Below are 19929 nucleotides of genomic sequence, written 5' to 3' on the forward strand. Positions count from 1 at the left end.
GACAGCCTGTCATTTTTCTAATTTATTTTATTTTTGTGTATTCAGTCTGTACATATGAAATGCCCTTATTTTCCCCATATTCCCTGTTAATAAGTTGACTCATGATAGTGATTTGCAATATTACAGGCAAGGGAGGATGTGATCCACATGCTGAAGACAGAGAAAACCAAACCTGAAGTTTTAGAAGCTCATTATGGGTCTGCAACTCCAGAGAATGTGCTTCGAGTGCTACACAGGGATGCCATCCTTGCCCAAGAAAAGTCTATAGGGGAAGATGTCTACGAGAAACCAATTTCAGAGGTAACAACTTCTTGGTTGACAGCATTGTGTCTGTGCAGGGCAAGCCTAACCAGAAGTGAGGCTCCATATATTTTGGATGTTTGCAAAACATCCATGTGTATAAACACAGAGTTTATACACTGAAAACAAAATCTTGTTCCCTTATATGTAGAATTTGTAAGTGAAGTCACTGGATTTGAACACAAACCATAAAGAGGTTGTGTACTTCCTAGGGCTGGTGCTGTTAAGCAAGACCCAAATCTTTGAGTGTTAAATTTCTGGTTTTTAAATTCCTTTCAATTATAGGCTTCGACCTCTACTGCTCACAGCACTGCTAACTACTCTTTGATTTTCTTGGCATACTAGAACACTGTCATGAGGGTAGTTAAGAAAAGAAGACCTTTGGAGATTGACTTTGACCATATTTATGGGATCATAAATCCGTATTAATTTTACATCACTTAAACTCTAGGACTGCAAAGTCAGTTCAACCCCTAAAGAAGACTCACAGGACTCCTTGCTTTAAAATTTAAGCAATAAATGAATGTCAGATAGACCTGAGAATGTCTGAGGCCAGCAGGAATGCCAAATTAAACAGCCTTTGCTCCTGTTCACAGTTCTATAACAGTCCAGGGGAAGGAGCATGCAACAACATTCAATATAACATACTGTAGCGCCTGTCCAAATCTTCATAGTTCATCCAATTAGAAGATTTCATTTGTTCACCAGGAGTTGTGTCTACCATAGGATATCTTGGTACTGTGTGTCCTCATTGAAGCATCTCCTGGAATTTTTGTAAATATAGTAAATAAGCAAATCAACCCTTAGTATGTGGGAGCATACATAAAACAAGATTAAAAGAGCTTAGCAAAGCTTTCATCATGTGCAGATTCACAAGGCTTATGTTGAAATAAACAGCAAAAATAAGTGCAAAAGATCTGCTCTGAAAAGCTGAAGCCAACCTGGTTCTTTTATAAAATGCAATGATTTTTTCACTTTGACTTCTATGGTCAGCTTTTGGAGAGCAAACTGCCATGGTTCTCCTGCTCTCTTATTTCCCTGTTTGCTGAGATACTCTGTGAAACATGAGCAGCCCAGGGCAGCTGGGGTTGAGGAGGATGAGATTCTCACAGGGTGAGGACTGGGGATGGGCAGAGCTCTGCCAGCCACTGCACCAGGGGTAGGCAACCAGAAGAGTACCAAGGCAGGAGAAGGCTGGAGTTGGTCATCTGCACCAAAGGAGCAACATGAATAGCTGTGGTGGATTTGGAGTGACTTGGCAACTTTTTAGACACACCTCCCTGGTTTTAATGTTAGTTTGAATAATAAACAGCATATTAAATTAATATGCCAAAAAAAATGCAGAAAATCAAAAGGGTAAAGGGTTGTGAATAAAGAGAATTTCTGTCAAAAAACAGGCTGAGGAGAAACTCCTAGGGCTTATAATTAGTTGTACTTGGTAATGTAAAACTGAATCTGGACAGAATCTAAATAATTTGTCTCTTTTATCTCAGCAGACTTAGAGGCGTGTTAAAGATGCGTAACTCAAATTTCAGCCTTCAGATTACATTTTATGCCCCACGTGCAAGTATCTAGTCCCCATACAGGGGTGTGAATTCAGGCTCCCAGGCTCTGAGCTCTGAGCTACAGCTTTTTCCCTGTGAAATGAAGAAAGTGTGCACAGCACCTCACCACAGGGAAAATATGGCACTGCAACAATATTATTTGTTACCCTAAAGCCAAGTGAAGTTCTGTCTTTTGTGTATCTGAAAACTATGCATACATTTATTGCTAATATGTCATCCAAATAAATCAACACTTTCATGGGGCAGTTATTCTTATTTCTAGTCACTGCTTTATGTACAACCCAAGACGTAAAATTACGGGAGTTGCACTTACCAAGCACAACACTGTTGGTTAATAAATCAGATGAAGTAAAGCATGGCGACCTTTAAAGCAGTCTGTTCTCCTTTCCTGCAATCCAGCTGGACAGACTTGAAGAAAAGCAGAAAGAGACATATCGGCGCATGCTGGAACAGCTCCTGCTGGCAGAAAAGTGCCATCGTCGCACCGTTTACGAGCTAGAAAATGAGAAGCATAAACATACAGATTACATGAACAAGAGCGATGACTTTACCAACCTCTTGGAACAGGAGCGGGAGAGGTGAGACTACCCCAGTGTCCCAGTGCTTGTGCCTTCAGCAGTGGCACGGCCTGGTATTTTCTGTGTTTAAATGACACTAAACTTGTGTGTAAAACATCTGTAAATGTTGGTCCACTCATGTTACTGTGCGAGTCTGGAGATGGAGGGATACCACTGAATGTTCCTCCAGTGTGAGCTTGAATTAAGAAACAAATTTGTTTTGAATTAGTCATGCCCATTTTGGGTTCACCTCCAGGTAGCTTTTGATCAGATGTTATTTATGTTGGCTAAGTTTGGGACTGGCTTGCTTAGCTAAGCGCAAAGTTTTGTGAAGGACAGAGCGCTGTTGTCACAGCAGGAGGGCAGGGTAAGCAAAACCACAACACACATTAGGATACTGCCGTGCCCTTTGCATTTAGGCTTGCAAAGTCACAAACCATTTGCATTCTTTTTCATATTTTGAAGATGCATGCCTCAGGCAAGTTATCTGTTCCCCTGGATGAAAATATTATCATGCATTACAAAATGTGTCCAGCCTGTGGTGGACTATCTGCAGTGTTCATTTCACAGTCTCATACACCCCACATTTCTTTTTTTCTTAGTGTTTATTCTGCTTGTTGGACGAGTAAACTGTGTCTCTAAGAAGAGAAAGATCACCTACCTTAGCTTATGACTGAGCACTCAGAAACAGCCTTTTTTTTTTATTGAAAAACAGAGTTTTTCAATATGAAATTTTTGTCCTTATACCAAACTGCTTGAAATCAATCCATGTTGTGTTTCTTTTTATTAAAAAAAAAATAAAAAAGCCTCTAAGAAAAATACTTAAGGCAAGTTCAAAGAAGAAATGCTTTTGAGGAAACCACAGGCTTGTGGCAGACATTTGCAAAAAGTCAGGAGTGAAACTGTTTAGTGTATTTCCTGAACTCAGGTCAGTGCCAACTTTGAGTAGGTGGCACATGAGCTACAGTGACCATATTTCCTGATTTAATAGGTTTTGGCTTTGTTCTGTCTTTACTTTCCTGGGTTGATTGGCAAACTTTAAAGAACAAAAATGCTTCTGCATCTTAGAAAATTGATTCTCACAGTAGAAAATTAAAAATGTAAAAATAAATATGTTCTAAGAAATTAAAGATGTATTTTCAAGTAAGGAGCAACTTCACATCTGATTCTCATAGAAGACATTTTGTCTCTCTGCTGAATATCCATGTATGCGTGTACATGCAGCCACTAAAATGCTACAAAAGTGGTATTAAAATACCATTTACATTTTTGCATTTTAATATTCACATTTATTTGACAATTGTTGCCTTCTTATTATTCCCTCTCAATTTGTGAAGACCACTAAATAGTCTACTATTATGACCTGGGTTGAAATGACTTCCTTTAATGACGTGATTAAAGAGCTTTTTGTCTTACCACTGCTAAGATATCATGTCCCATATCTGTGGGCATTTTCTCTTACCCTTCCTGCTCTCTCAAACTTCAGGGTTTCTACATTCTACAATTTTTGGAAAAACAGCAATAAGGAAAGGAAAATTTGAATTTCTCTTGAAAGCAGATCTTTAGGAGCAATTAAATCCACTGGCTTTAGTCACCAGCACCTTTGTACTGGTGGCTGCAGGGGAATAATTGCAGTGCTGAAGCCCTTCGGATTTATGTTAGCACCAGAAATCTGGTGTTTGCTATTTAATCCACTTTGTTTGTCTATGACACTAATTTGTTCCAAGATAGTAGTGACCAAGCAGAGAGAACACGACATGTAGCTAAACATAGAAAACCAAGATGCACATACCTCCCTCTTCAGGTTCCTCCTCTCAGATCACTTACAGAGCAGGTTAGCAAAATCAGGATGGGCTGGAAACCACTTATTAAGCGTAAAGTCTTAAATTATCTCAATTTCTTGCCTTTGTTTTATGAGTGCACATGAAACTGAGGCTGCATCCACATCTTTGTGGGTATTAAAAACTAGCAGTAGTATTGTTTGAGGGCCATTCACAAAGAAAGAGAGGGTGATAGGATGACTTCTTAGAAAAGCCCCAACGTGGCAATAGATTTTGTCAAAAATAAAGAGTTTGAAGTGAAAAAATTAAGTTGCAACAGATTAAAGCATAGAAGAAACTCATAATCATATTGGGATAGAGAACTGACCTGCCCAAAGGCATTTTTTAAGGTTCAGCATAGGCATTCTTGTTTTATAAGTACCACTATACATATAATTCATTTTACTGTGGTACTTTGAGGGTTATTTTATTAAGAGCTGAACAGACTTGTAGTCTCCATGAAAACGAAAAGGGACACAGAGTTGAACTCTGCCCGTCAGCCACTCTGCTGCACTTGCAGTTATAATGTTAATGAGACAGGGTGAGCCAGAGGAAGAACAGTGCTGTAGGATGGCCATCCCACAGCAGCCTGCTACAATGAGAGAAGCAATCATTTCTATACTGGATCTAAGTAATTTCAGTAATTTCTTTCCTCACAGTATTTTATTGTTGTCTACATCAACTTTCACAGGCCACATCTGCTTTTGCTGTCTTGTGAAAATTTGAACAAAGCAAAAAGGGAATTAATTCTTTAAGAAACAAATATCCCTCGGTTCTAATGTATGTCTAACACTCTCTTAATGTATTTACTTTGGAATATTTTTTGCATGCTCTTTCATACATTATCTCTAATCCATCTACAACAACATGACAGAAAAGCAAACAGTTCCTATGAATGACTAATTATTAGGTCAGCCTCATAAGGAAGGAAGTAACAGGAAAACGTGATTTCTCAAAAATAATGATGAATGTACAAAAGTACAAAAGTACAAGAAAGAGAAAATTGTGCACTGGGATATTCAAAATTTAGACAGCTGGGGGCGTGGGGGTAAATGGAGAAAGCTGAAGGGCCTCGCTGTTGGTGTTGGCTCTGCAAGACCAAGTGTAAATGACCTGAAGAAAGATTGTGGAAAAGGTTGGCATGTTACAGAAAAAGAGTAGTGATGACCATTTGCCAGGTGGAGATTAAAGAAATACGGTAGTTTTAGTGGAAGGTGCTTCTACAGATTTGGTGGCTGAAGTGTTTTGCAAATTTCCTTATAGTATTCTATAATAGTATCTAATTATGTTTGAAAGTTATGGATAGTATTTTCTATTTTTCAGTGCAATCAAATTTCCCTTTCCAACACTTGCGTACCTCAGCTGCTGTTCCTCTAACATCAAGTTGTCCTTGGGTATCTCCAGTTCTGGGACATACAGAAGCAGACACCCTCCTGGAGCCTCCTGAGGAGGCTGAGGAATATGGAGAAGAGCTGAAGGCCCCCAGTCCCCCTCAAAGACTGGGATGGTAGATGGTGCTGTAAGGAGTCTCTGGTTTGAGAGGTGGAGAATGAAGGGTCTGGTCAGAACTGCATTGATGCTGTGGCTTGCAGTGGGCACTTGGAGAGCAGCAGACCAGGCATCAGCAGCCTCAGGGATAAAATTAGTTTTCCCAGCACAGGCACCCTCATAAACTTCAGCTGTGCTTCTGGGAGGGAGCTGGTGGCGTGACTTTGGGCTGAGCTGGGCACAGCTAAACCAGCTATTGGTACTTCATGACCCCAAAAATTCTTGTGTAAAGCAGGCTTAACATGAAATGGTATTTGGCTGTTCTCTGTGCTGCCTAGGCCCAGCCCTCTTGCCTTCCCTTTTAGGGAACTTGGGGCAGGGTTGGGAGGAAATCTTTAGTTTATCAAATATATACTTTTTCATTTGATCAACGGGGCTTTTTTTTTTCCTGGTGGAAATTACAAAGGGTGGAGACCTTTGTAATGTCAGCATTTCTTTGACATTTTGATTGACCTAGGAGATGAGATTTAAAATGCTGACATTTTTACAGGTGCTAATCTCTGAAAAATTTTTCTTGTGCCCTTCTTTTAATCCTGTTGGTTGACAGCACATTTTGCTCCTATTAAAAGCACTGGAAAGCTCCCATTAATTTCAATGGTTCAGAAAGAGGCTTGAGATGAGGACCACTGAGCCAGTCCTGCTATCCAGAATGGATTGAAGAAATAGCCTGAAAGCCTACAAAAATGGGAGGAGGAGGGAACTTCTTTTATATGGATGAGATATGGGTTGCTAAACAGAGGGTGTGATGTGGCAGAAAGGCTTTGTTGGAGCTCTGTTATGGGGGATCTGTGTGACTGCTTTGTGAGTAATTTGATCATTTCCAGCACTATCCCTGAGACTGCTGAGACTCTGTCACCCCACCACAGAGTGATCAGGAAGCATACAGCCTGTATCTCAGTGTTGTCTGTGCTAAAGGATAGATATGTTTTATTGTAAGACTTCACTGAAGTGATGAGGATTTAATATTGGTTCTTCCTTTCCTCAGTGCTTCAAGTTATTCTTTACAACCACGACAAGTGTTGGTGCGCTGAAGCATTTCACGTTTTCCTCAAAGGCAAGGCTGAGGATTCAGTCTGTACTTCCTAAGCATTGCCCTGCTAAATCTGGTTTTAGTTAAACCCTCTTTTTGAAGTACTTGGCCATAATTAGATCTGCCTAGAGGAGACAGCAAGACTGTGACCCCGGCTCTTTCCTCCACAAAGTTTCCTTTCAGCCTTCACGTAAAATTGTCTCCTCTTTGCCTCCCCCATCGAAGCACCCCCAGCAAGGAATGCACTGGCAAGTCCCTCGGAGGTCTGTGATAATACATTCCTCTCTACTTCAGTCATGCTGGCACCGAGATGCTCTTGGCTGCTCTGCTGGTGATGTAATTCTGGGCCCACATCACCTGCAAAGGAAACTGATCTGTGAGCAATAAAGCACACAGCCCTCCTGAAACAAAAATGGGAGTGTTGATGTTAACAAGTTTTCAAACTCCCCTTCCCCCCGTTTTTGCATTTCTGCTTTTATTACCAAAGCTTCCCTTCTCCCCTTTCCCACGAGACGGCAGCACCAAGCTTTTCATTGGGAAGTGCTTGCCTTTTAGTTTCCCTGTATTTATTTCATGGATCCAAGCAAGTGTAAAGCTGGAGTGTGATACAGTTTAGAGATTTTTTGTGTGTTGCCTTTCCAGTTTGTGTTTTCCCTCGATTTTTATGAAGGCTTTAAAATATAAGAGCTGGCAGGAAGACAGAAGGGCAGAGTATGCATCAGTCAATTACTTGTTTAAATAACAATCAAGCCAAAAATATGAAGTGTTCAAGTGTTCAGGACTAATAAATTTCTGTGATTTACCACCATAAAGCCAAACTCTGTGGTTAGAATAGGCCCATACAGAAATATTGGGGTGAGGTATAAGATCCAAACATGTAACACAGATTTTGGCCTGTAACTGTAATCTGTTGGTGAATCCTCTAAAGTCTGGAAATTAAGCTACTTTACAGAAATATTTTTGCACTTTTTTTTTTTTCCCCAAGAGTTTTTAGCCATATTTTTACTCTGGCTTTTTTTTCTCATATGGTGACATTGCTTCTGTGTCCTGGTTTCCAAATTGTGACCAAAAAAAGGGAAAAGCCATCCCAATGGTGCTTCACCACTGCTTATATCAGTTACTCATCTTACCACACATTACCAGCCTTACTATAGCATTGAGTCACTCTGTCTACTTTTCAGTAAGTGCATCTCTAAACGTTTAATATTATAATGCAGAAGACAAGGACAGCAGTGCATTTTTGTTCTTTTCAGGCTGACATGCAATCAGTATGGTTTGGAAAAGCTGGCTATTTTCTGTCAATGTAATATATTCATGGGTTCACAGAAATTCTGGGGTAGTCTATTAAAGCAAATTAATTAAAAAAACCTGGCAATGACAAATACAATTTCTGCACAGTTAAGTAAATATGAGGGTCATCCATTTTGCAGGTCCTGTTTTAGAGCTCCAGCTGACTGCAAGGCAGCAATGACTCAAAGTTTATGTTTTAACTAATGAATCTGGTCCCAACTTCCAAGAAAATGGTTCCAAAGGTAATTTGAAAACGAGACTACAAACAGTTACATCTGACTGTGAAGAAACAATATGAAAGTATTGCAAGTCTTACACAATGTGAGCTGGGAGTAATCCAAATCCATCTTTTTACACTTGGATAGTTCTCAAAACTGTCCAGTCTTCAGTCACTTCTGGGATTATATAAAATGGCATCATGTGTTGTTTCAGCTACTTTTCCAAATTTTTTTCTAAGTAGGCATTAGCTTCACAGCCCTTGAGAGAGAATTATTATACAAAGCTATATGTACTTCATTATTCCTAGCAAGTTTACTTGCTAAAATCATCAATTCAAATGCTCCCAGGGTCAGACAGGGGGAAAAAATTACTTCATTCAAAATCTACTCACGAACTCAAACTATGTCCAGGGTGCAATAGGTAACAATTTTAACATTTAAGAGGCTTTTGGCATGTTTCAGAGTTATTATACTACTGAAATAAATATCAGTTCACAGCTCTACTGAGGCCATCTTTTTAAGTTGTCATTTTTTTAGGCAAAGAAAACAAGAATTGAATCAGAGTCATGTAGGGAAAATTGCTTCCTCATTCAGAAAGATTAGAAACAGGTTTCAGTTGAAATGCCAGGTTTCAGTGAATTCATAAAAAAATCAAATAAATACCACTTATTTACAAGTATAAATATATGACAATAGGCACTCAAGCTTGAACGTGTTGGATATTTGCTTTATGTTTAAATGAAAGTTTACCTGTGCAGAGATTCACAGTCTAATTAGAAGTGTATGACCTACTGCCCTAATGCCCTACTAGTGTCCAAGACCTGTTCTGTATGGTCTGATAACTTCCACAAGTTGTATGAAGAACCTCAAGGTACCATCTGACTAGGGAGGTTATTCTGAATCAGTGAGCCTGTATGGAAGCTTTCCTAACCCTAAACAGATGTAATGTTTTTTCCATCTTCTTTCCCCAAAAGGGTGCCAAGTTGTGCACCTCTTCTCATTCCTGCAGTATCTCCAGCATCATTGGAGATCAGAAATAATGAGTTTTATATTATGTCATTTCAGTTTTCATTTCTTTTTAAGGCTTGCATGTGAAGAAATCTTAAGGCAGAAATAAAAAATTCAGGGGGTGCAAATATTCAAACAAAGCGTTTTTGTGAAATTTGCCAAGGCCTGTGCAAATGTGAGGGCAGAGAAATAAAAAATGTATAATTCATCAGATATTTGTAACATACCTAAGTATGTGCCTGATTATAATATTGTGTTGCCATAGTTAGTATTTCCAGTAACTTGTTTTTAAAAACTCATTAAGACATGCCATTTTGGGTGTAAGACTATTATTAATGTCAACAAAGAAAATCTGGTGACCTAATTCACAAGACCAGCTAGTCAAAAAAACATCAAATAACCCTGTGATTATGCCACTCATCTGGACCATGACAGACTTTTAATCCTTCTGTCAATTTGTTGGGACCTGAATCCACCTCTCAGGGGAGGCCGTCCTGGTAACATCACTGGTTCCTTGGGGTGTCTGTTCCCATTCTTCCTGGGAAAAATTGCTCTATTTTACAAGTCACTTACATAATTTTGGGTTCTTTACACCAAAGAGATGAAAATCTTCTTGTAGATCAGTGTCTGAGCATTCAAATTTCATTTGAAATTCACTTCAGACAGAGGAATTCGCTGGTCTAGGCAGATCACTTGATCTACTGAAAAAGGGAGGATTTTTCACTTGTTGGTTTGGTGAATTGGGCCAAGATACAGTCCTTTCTATCCTCTTCTTTTCTTAAAATGACAAAAATGGAAATTAAATTAGTGATCTGAAACAAACATTTTACTGAATTCCACATGAAACACTTTTTTCACTTGAATGAGAGAAAAAAAAATAAGCTTTTCTTAATATATTTTTTAAATTTTTGGTTTAGCTCTGAAACTGAAAAATCAGTTACACAGCTTTCTTATGCAATTTCTTATGTTAGGGAATGATTAATAGTAATGTAGCTGAATATGTAATGCTCTAATGAGGAAAGATGAAATGAGCAGAAAATGAGGCTAAATCATAGCAGAATGACAGCAATGCTTTTCTGATGATAGTAATTATGTCATAGCTGAAAAAGTATCTCTTGGTGACAAGTACATATATCATAGAATGAAAGTTCCTGTACATTTAAGAAGTTCATTTTCAGAGGAACCAGAAAAGGATAGATGTATTCTCTTTCATCATTTAAATGTCAGGCTTTTCCTGGATGACTTAACTTGTTTGAAAATAGCTTTCAACATTTTTTCATTTCGACAATTACTGCCTGGGATACAACCATGGTTTCCAGAAGTGTCTGTCCCAGTGAAAGGCAGGCAGGAGGGCAGTGTGGAGGACAGCTGGTGTGACGTGGGCATGGCTAATCCTGCAATGGAGGAGAGTCTGTCCTGGTTTCACTGCCTCATGTCCTCACCTGACAGAACAAGTGCTGTCAGTCCAACTTGCTTTCAGTGGCAAGCGCACCATTATCACACCCAAACTTTCTACATCCATCTTCTTCACGTCTTAGGAAATAATTATTCCTGATGCTGGATTTTACGAGCACAAAGCTGGCATTGTTGCAATTCCTTTGAAGTCAGTAGAGCTCCTCTTGATTAATGGGATTAATAGAATCAGAGTAGGAATTCTGAAATGTGTGTATGCTTGTACCTGTAGAAGTCTATACATGCATATATAAATGTATTACGTACAGCAGCTTCTTGGGTGGAATTACAGCTTCTGCATGGGAGTCTGCTCTCCAGAAAATTAACTTGTCAGCAGTACATATTTCCTGTAAAACAATATTTTTATATAACTTATATATGCATTTTGGTTCATCATAGTAATCGTAATAACAATAGTAATAACAGTAACAATAATAATAATAATCAATAATAATAACAGCAATAATAATAGCAATAGTTTTAATGACAATAATTTTCTACATAATTTCCACAGCCAAATTATGCCTTCGTGTTTTGAATTATTTTTGGTCAGTATTGCCTATTGATTCTACCAAGGAGGCTGTAAGTTTTTGCTTCCTTGTGCATGAGGCATCATTTGCACTTATGTCATGAAGATTTTAAAAAGAAGAGTGATTTGTAAGTGAGGATGCTCAGTGGACATCAATGGCCAATGACTGAATAACTGATTAGAGAACAACAGGGCCAGATTGAATAAATCCTGCAGTTATTCAGAGGGTAATACAGACATGAAGAAAGAAATTTGAAATCAAAGTCAAGCTCAGCACCTTCTAACTCCCACTTACTGTATGAGATTGGCTCAGTTTCTCCTTGCTTGCTCTCCATCTTGGAACCTGAGTTTGCCCTGGCCTTTTTTTTTGCTTTTCATATACGCAACAGGCTACAGTCAGGACATGATTTTGGAAAGGGGTAGTGCAAACTAGAATTATTATATTAATTATAGATGGAGGAGAGAAATAAAACCACACATGCATGCAGTTTTTGAGGCATGGGATGCACAGGGGCTGGTGCAAGGAAATGTTTCTTTGAATGGAAGCACTGACATCTCCTGTTCTTGTGCAATGGCTGTGATCAGCCTGTCCTCCTCTCTCCTTCAGAACAAAGCTCTTGCTTTTAAAGACATGTATTTCATAAGGCTCAAATAACTTCAGGTGAGGAATGATGTTCAGTTCAGGCAAGGTGCTGGGACTACCAAGGATGTGGCAAATCTGGGCAACCAAAATATGTGGGGTTTTTTATTTATTTATTGTTGTTTTTTGTTTGTTTTCCTTGTCTTTTCCTTGATTGAAGTTTTTCATTGATTGCAATCCAGATATTTGTGGGGGTCTTTATTGGATTCTGCTCTAAGCAACTAGAAGTAAAAGGTTAAATAGCAGGCTCAAACCTTGGGTGAGTCAAGGCCCTATGTATTGGCTGGGAATAGCTCTGGAGACAGACTCTTCTCTAACTACCTCTTAATAGACACAAATTTACTGCAATCAGCAAACCTTAGAATTGAGCCAGATAGATAGCTGTAGTAAATAGCTATGTGGTAATCAAAAAGCTTTGTTTAGGTGTAGGGGAGTGTATTTTTCACAGTTGTGATGGATTGGGTTTTTTGGGGTGGTTGGGTTTTTTGTTTATTTGTTTTGTTTTGATTTGGTTTTGTTTTTTTTTTTTTTGTGAGGGGAGAGGTGCCCATTTATGCTGCACCTCCAGAACACAGGCAAAAAGCACTAGCAAATGTGGGGCTGTGGGATGGATGTGGTGGGCAAGCGTGTGCTCCCACACAGTGGGAAGTGTGTTCAGGGCAAGAGCTGAGGGTCCTGGCATGGAAAATAATGGAAATACCTTCACAGCCTTTCAGACTGAGAGTTGGGATATGGCATATTAAGATGTGGTGGGACAGCCAGGATTACTCAAAGCTGATGTTGTTAAAATCTGTCAGTCCCTCTCTAGATCATAAAAGTGGCTGCTGACTGCTCTTTTACAGCATTTGAAATTTTTTCTGAGTATTCATTATATGCTAAATCATTGATAATATGACAGTCACAGGAAGTAATTTAAAAATCAAGAAAGAATATTTGTAAGACTATTTATTCTTCTCTGCTTTTATAGGTGTGTATTGTATTATTCTTATGCCATTGTGACCAAGGTGGCCGAATATGATACAAACATGTGCACACAAAGGCTGTATTTCTAAAAAAGTCTGAGACCCTGCACTGACAGAGATGAGTTTTTATATTGACTCCACTTGAACAGTTACTTGCTCTCAAGCTGCATTGCTGTTGTACAGCTGTGAGCTTCTCCATGCTTGACTGCCTAGTGTGTGCAATAATATTAATGATACTTTTTCCTAAATCCAGATTTTAAACTTCGTCACTCTATTCTTTTGGTACACTTTCCAATGTTTGTGACCCTCTTGTGGTGACTCCAGACACACCATCACTTTTATGGTTTGATGCTAAAGTGAAGCAGGAATTCTTTGGATTCTGTTTTCTCTCATTTTTCCTGCCCACTAGTTTTACTAGTTTTACTCACTCTAGCAAATACTATATTCCAGTGGTGTATCAGATGGGGAGCAGTGAGGTAGACATCCTTTAGTTTTAGGTGTAGGACTCATGTGCCCTTCACTCACAGTCAGTCACTGTGTTACCTTGCTTGGAGGAAGGGTCAGTGAGAAGAAGCACAAAAGAAAAGGAAGTCCAGGAAAGGTCAGCAGGAGTGAGAGCAATGGGGCAAGAACTGAACTGATGGTCCTGGATTGTAAAGAATGAGGAATAGCAAAGAGATGGGTTTAGGCCAACAGAACAAAAGCAACAGAAAGGAGAAAATCAGTCAGGATTAATTTCACATCCTAGACCCAGCTGGAGCAAAAGAGGCCAAAAGACACTCCCAAAAGACTAATTCTCTCTGGGTTACTGAGAATAGGCATGATTCTCCCTGCTTTTAAAGCCTCAAGCTCACTCTTCCAGCTAATTTTTCCCCATGAACACCTAGCACCTCCAAAGCGAGTAATTTAGAAAAACAAGGTGGAGCCCAGAGCAGACAGACAGCATTGGAGAGGTTCTGTGATAGAGCACAGGTAGGTGAAGCAGCCAGCACTAACAACAATGCTACACAGAGGGCAGCAAGTGGCATCCTGCCAAGTGCACCTGTCCAAGCTCCTGGACACCTTTTCCCTTGGCTCCCAAGACTCTCTTGTTGAAGGGCCACAACAGGCTTCTATGAGACTCCTGGTGCTTATTCTCCAAATATGACCAAGTCATACTATGAAACAATAACCATGACATAGACAGGTCCTGCTTCAGCTGTAATCACTTCTACTTAAAAGAATCCCAGCAGTATTGGAGATGCTGAGCTTTCCAGCTATCAAAAGGATACACACAAGTGTTAAGAAAGCAGAAAACCAAAAGGAAGGGGGTAGAATGCAACAGGAAAAAAAAAACAACAAACGGCCAGGAATGCTTTTGTTAAACTTTTGAATCATGCTTCCACAAAAGGCAGCAGATGCCAATGTAGGGTGATTTTCATGCTGCAGTAAAGAGAAAAATAATTTAAAACCCCAGCAGCATGACTTATTTAGAAAGATCTGAGGAGCAATAAAAAAGCCTGTGTGCAAACGCATGTGTGCGCACAGTTTCTTTAACAGCTGCATGGAACAACCTGTTTTAAATAAGAACAAAGGTGAAAAAAGCCAGCTGTCAGTGCAGCTCACCAAATGAAGTTTTTTAATGTGCATGACGTATGCCATATAAAGTGTACTGCCTAAGATACAACAGCACAGTCCAACTTGAAGTCTTTTTCTCAGGCCTTTCCTACAAAGTCATGTTTCAAGAATTTACTGCATTTATCTTCATTATTTGTTTCTCTCTCTCCAAAAGGCACAGTGGATCACCTTGCTCACTATATCTTCAGCAGCAAATTAAAATCAGCCTCTTCCCTCCCTAAATATTCAAAATCTTCTTGCTCTATCAAGATTCATTTTTACTGAATTCATTTTTATCTGTTGCACTCAGTGGAGACAACTGTAAGCAGAAAGTGCAGGTCAGGTCTGACTTACCAAATGAGTTTGACTTAACCAAGAAAAGGGACGAAAAGAAAAACAAAATAATGATGGAAGGTTTTCACTGCTTTGAAGCTTTTATGACCAAAAAAATAAAAAAGTCTGGCAAGCACACAGTGTACCTTTTCATGTATGTAAGTAAACACAAATTTAGGAAAAGCTTTGCTTGCACAAACAGAAATATTTGGGCTTTTTATAACATGTTTGAGAACTTGGAGAGAGTTGCAAGCTCTCTGCCTTCACTATAAATTTAAGATGTGTTTCTGCACTGAAGGTAAAGAGGCAACCAAGTGCAGGGCAGTCTGCTGAGAAGGTTACAAGGCTCTGAATTTTATAATCAGGCAATAATTTGTTACAAGTCTCTAAGATCCACAAGAGGAATCTATTGCTGTGCATAGTTAGGAAATTTTTAAAGAAAGCAGCTTATCAAAGAAATGTGTAGTCTATTAGCACATCATTAAATTTTTAAACCAATTCCATCTTTTGCTTCCCAGTTACTCTCCTCTGTAGTAGGCAATTGTACCAGATGCAAAGTATCATTTCTGACTTTCAGAGGTAAGTTGAAATTTGATTCCTATCTATTCCCTCTGCTGCTTTTATTTCTTGTTTTTCTTATTTGGTCTCAAAATGTTGCAAGTGCTGCTTTATTCAGGAATGCATTTCTTGAACTGCTTCATCCCAACGAAAGCGTGAACAAAAAATTCATGAGCAAGTTAAATTCTCCCAGCCTTTGAAGAGATTTAAAGTTGAAGGTACTCTTGAGAAATAACAACATATGGAGTACCTTTATATTTTTATATAGACACATAATGTGATTTCTAAGCAGTAAAAGAAAAGCTGTAAATATTAAAGGCCTGTTTGACCTCAGCTGTAACATCCTCTGATATCCCCTACAGGTCTGGTACTGGTGCAGTGATGGGAACACAGAGCAGTTGAAATGGTGATGGGAGAATACTTTAATTGTGAAATTTCATGGTGGTATAGACTTAACTAGTGCAGGGGTGTAAGTTCATCACTACCACACTGCACTTTCTCTAAGATCCTCTTGACATCCCTGAACTTTCTGCTCAAGAGTTGAGACCATGAAAACGCAGATGAGGGAAGATGTGTTGCTTGCAGCTCCAGCCTGGCCCAAGTATGGCAACATAAAAAGAACAGCCAGAGCAGATACGAGAGGACACCTAGAAGAGTTGTTGGTTTGGGATTTAGAAATGGAGTGCAGAGGTGAGGAGAACCTGGGACTCAGCAGCGAGTGCTGCAGTGAGACTGGGACAAGCTGTGCAATGAGCTCAGAGCCCAGAGCCAGCTGGGATGGGGTGTGTGACCAGATATCCTCCTGCCGAGCCAGCAGTGCCGGTGGAACAGAGCCTTGCTCCTGGCTGCTGATCACAGCCAAACCCATCTGTCAGCAGATAGTTTTGAAACTTGCTTGCAAAGTGCTCTATGCCTTTCTAGTATCAAACTGCCTCGAGGCTGACACCCTGCTATTGCTATAAATTATTTTGTTAACTTAGAGTGCAGATTTTATGCAGGCCATACAAAGAATCTAAACTCTTCTGACGATCTCTTAAAGCACCCGTATAATGCCACATCATTAAATTTCAATGGTTAATATCTTAGTGTTTTTCATTGTGTATGCAATTTCCTCTTTATAAAGAATATTTAGCCCTACCCAAGAATTGTTGGGATTGCAAAGGAGACAGTAAGTAGAGTAAGCAGAACACTGCTCTGCTCAATGCATGTGACCATTTGTAATTGCACAATCAGACACATTTTGTAGAGAAACCTTTCCTCTGACACTGGAAAAACAGAAACACACCAAGATACATCAGCTTTGCACACAGGAAGCAACAATCTCTCCGTAAGACCCCAGCTTCATCTTTTGAAAAATATTTAGTAAATGTGGTAAAAGAATAAGAAATGGGAGAGAATGATTATGACTAGTGTAGATTTCCCTGGAAAATACGACTCTACTGTTGTGCTGGTGTGACAGATTTCCTACACAGTGTCATGTTAAGTCATGTTAAGATAACTTACATGGATTGTGAATGCAAATAATTCTTAGAGTTTTTCACTCTAAGAATGGTTCTCATTTTGGGGGAGCATATTGGATCCGGGCTCAGATGTGCAGGAGTCTGGAGCATCCATTCCTGGGCACAGGCAAAATCACAGGGATTGGTGATCTGCATGCGTCACCCACCCTGCAGCACTCTGAAATCCACATCTAATGTACCCCAGAGCAGGTGTCCCAAGCAAAACCTTGGTCCCTTTGTGCTTATATCTCCCACCCAGAAATTAATAGTTCTCTTCTCAGCAGAATCTGAAGAAGGTGAGGTAAATATTGTCTTGAATAAAAAGCATAAAATCAGCCTCTAAGCACCTGCTTTTCAAATGAGCTCTGTCCAGCCTGTGTGCTGAGTGAGGGTCCTAAGGAAAAATAAAGAATATGAAATTAGACAGTTTCTCAAAAATATAAAATCACATCGGTCCATTTTTATTGGATAATAATATTTGAAATTATATGTTTTCAGTGTTTGTGGCTATTGAAAGCTTCCTAAGAAAAGCGGAAGGTGAACAGGAAGGAGAAGAGGAAAGCAAAGGCAAAAGAGAAAGGGAAGACTTTTTCCTAGTTCCCCTCACAAAGTCTGAAAAAGTGACTGTGAGCAATCCAGGGAGTCATTAGGGAAACAGAAGGAATCCCAAATTCTTTTACGCTGTTTTGGGAACAAAAGGGCTGGTTTAGGACTTCTTTAAAGCAGGGAGCTAGCAGAATGGTGCTTTTCAGACCTCACCAGACTTGGTTAGGCTTGCTACTATGCATGGATTTTCAAAAACAAACACGTCCGTATACTAAATCCCCAGGGGATTTTCTTCATGTATTCATGCCTTTATCAGCCGATCTTAAGATCAGCCAGAGCGTACCAACAGTAGTACTGCCACTTCAAACACCGGGAAGACAAGAGGAAAGCAACGGGAACTTTTGTTGAGCCAGCGGAATGAATCGGCAGCTGGGACTGGGAAGCAGCGCTTCGTGCATCCCAGTCCAGCTAAGCAAAAGCAACTCCCGGCGGCTCTCTGCGATCAAATCATTATTTCTTAATCGTTCACCTATGAGCTGTACCTGTGAAGTGCCCGGCGGGGCTGTCCCTAGCAGACCCTGGGGGCGCGGCGGCAGAGGGCAGCGCTGGCACCGGGAGCCTCGGCGGGGCTGCCCCGGCCCGGCCCGGTCCGGCCCCAGCCCCAGCCCCAGCCCCAGCCCCGGTCCGGCCCCGGCCCCAGCCCCAGCCCCAGCCCCGGTCCGGCCCCGCCCGCCCGGGCGAGCGCAGAGCGCGGGGCGCAGCCTCACCTGGCAGCGGCGCGGAGCCGGGCCCCGCCAGTGCCCACCTCCCTGGCTGATTTGGTTGCTTAGAAAAAAAAGAATAAGTAAAAAATAGGTCTAGCTATAAGGTAAGAGAATTTTTTCTTTAACTGTATTTTTAATTTGAGCGCCGCTAATTGCTGCGTACATGCGCAATCCGCTGGCTCAGTGAGCGCAGCGGGCAGTGGCGTAGGCGCGGGCGGGACGGAGCGAGGCTGGAGCGGAGTGTGCGGGGAGCGGACGCGCCGGGATGCTCGGTAGTGCCGGTTCCAGGCGGGCTGGACCCAGCAGGACAGCGCTGAGGAGCCGGGCCGGCTGGAGCCTTGGGAGGTGCATCTGGCGGGGCTGTGCCGTGCGGCTTCCCCTCCCGAGCCGCGCACCGAGGGGTCAGGGAAGGATAACCGCAGCCCGGAGACAGGTTTGGCAATTCCCATCTCTCAGCTGAACGCTGCTTCGCCTTCGCTCGCAGATACTGTGTGCCTGCTTTCTGTGCATCCCCTTTCACCTCTCCTAACCTCCGGAATTAATGCGGGTGATACTGTTTTGTAGTCTGAAAGGACGTCGGTCGGGTTTTGTTCTTAAAGGTCTTTGGGGTTTTTCTTACAAGAATAGCGTGCTGGAAAGGTGGGGGCACACCGAATCCAGTAAGTGTTCTTATTCCAAAATATTACCTTTAGTCGCTGTGCTGTTGTAAGACACTTTCAACGCAAATGAACTATTTCAGCAAACTGGATTTAATTTTTTACGAAAGCAGTGTTAGAAACAGAAGATAGACTGTTTTAGATTACAAGCAATGTATCCTCCTAAGGAAGAAAACATTTACGATACTTTCAGTATATTTTGGAAACTATCATGTAGTTTAGAAGTAGTAAGAATATTAATTTGCTTGTTACATAGTTTGATATAATCACTTTCCAAAAGTTAATTCAGCAGGGAAGAACATGCACTTCTTTTCACTTTGAGTTTGTATATTAGGTAGTAACAAAAAGATGTCTTCAGGTTTACTAGAATCAATGACTTTTTTTAACAAGCTTGTATTTGTTTTCAGAGTTGACCCTCTGATAAACTGAACAAAGAGTTGAAAAGTTCTGTAGTAAGGTCATTCAAACATTTTTCTCATTCCTTACCTTTAAAATGTAATGTATAGAAAGCAGAAAGTAACACAGATGTGCTTTATTATTTTTCTTGCCATGAGATCTGATCTCATTTACATATTTCTTCTCCCAGTTGAGATGGATATATGGGAAGTAGTGAAGCTGATGATTCAAAAGTGTGACCTAATTGCCTAATTTAAGTTTCAGGCCCAATTGTTTTGTTTCTTAGAGAGCCTGACCATCTTTTGGCTCTCTTTGACTTCAGCTGAAGTTGTAAGTACTCAGAACTAGCAAAATTCAGCCTTTTGGGTATCTCAGCCTGGCCTCAAACACAGAAGCACTGGGAAAGAGTCCTGACATGTGAAGGATTTCCCAGTGACTGTAGAAATAATCTTCAAAATCAGCTGTTGTACATTAAACAGGGGGAAAAAAAAGGGAACTCCTTTATTGAGTTAAACCACCTCTTGCTGGTTTTCATTGTCCTGGGATTACAAACTCTCACATCACTTAATGGGCAGCAGCTTTCTAGCTACCACTAGGAAGTTGTCCAGTTTCTCAAACTCTGCATGTATGGTAGAAAACTTTGGGTTTGAAGTGGAAAGATG

At 40.4% G+C, this 19929-nt stretch overlaps 1 protein-coding gene across 7 annotated transcripts in view; it reads left to right on the forward strand.

Moving 5' to 3' along the window:
* The window catches only part of FILIP1 (filamin A interacting protein 1), a 102573-nt gene that overhangs the window by 59933 nt on the left and 22711 nt on the right, over positions 1–19929 (forward strand). For 5 of the 7 annotated variants that reach the window (XM_015622755.2, XM_015622757.3, XM_033512956.1 and 2 more), the window contains 2 exons: positions 127–300; positions 2265–2443. In XM_015622755.2, coding sequence (XP_015478241.1) covers positions 127–300; positions 2265–2443 — 353 coding nt within the window. Of the gene's footprint in view, positions 1–126; positions 301–2264; positions 2444–18181; positions 18320–18425; positions 18649–19929 lie in introns of those variants that run through there. The other 2 variants (XM_015622758.2, XM_015622759.3) reach the window with 2 other exon arrangements.

This window comes from Parus major, chromosome 3 (assembly GCF_001522545.3).
Source record: "Parus major isolate Abel chromosome 3, Parus_major1.1, whole genome shotgun sequence".
NCBI lineage: Eukaryota > Metazoa > Chordata > Aves > Passeriformes > Paridae > Parus > Parus major.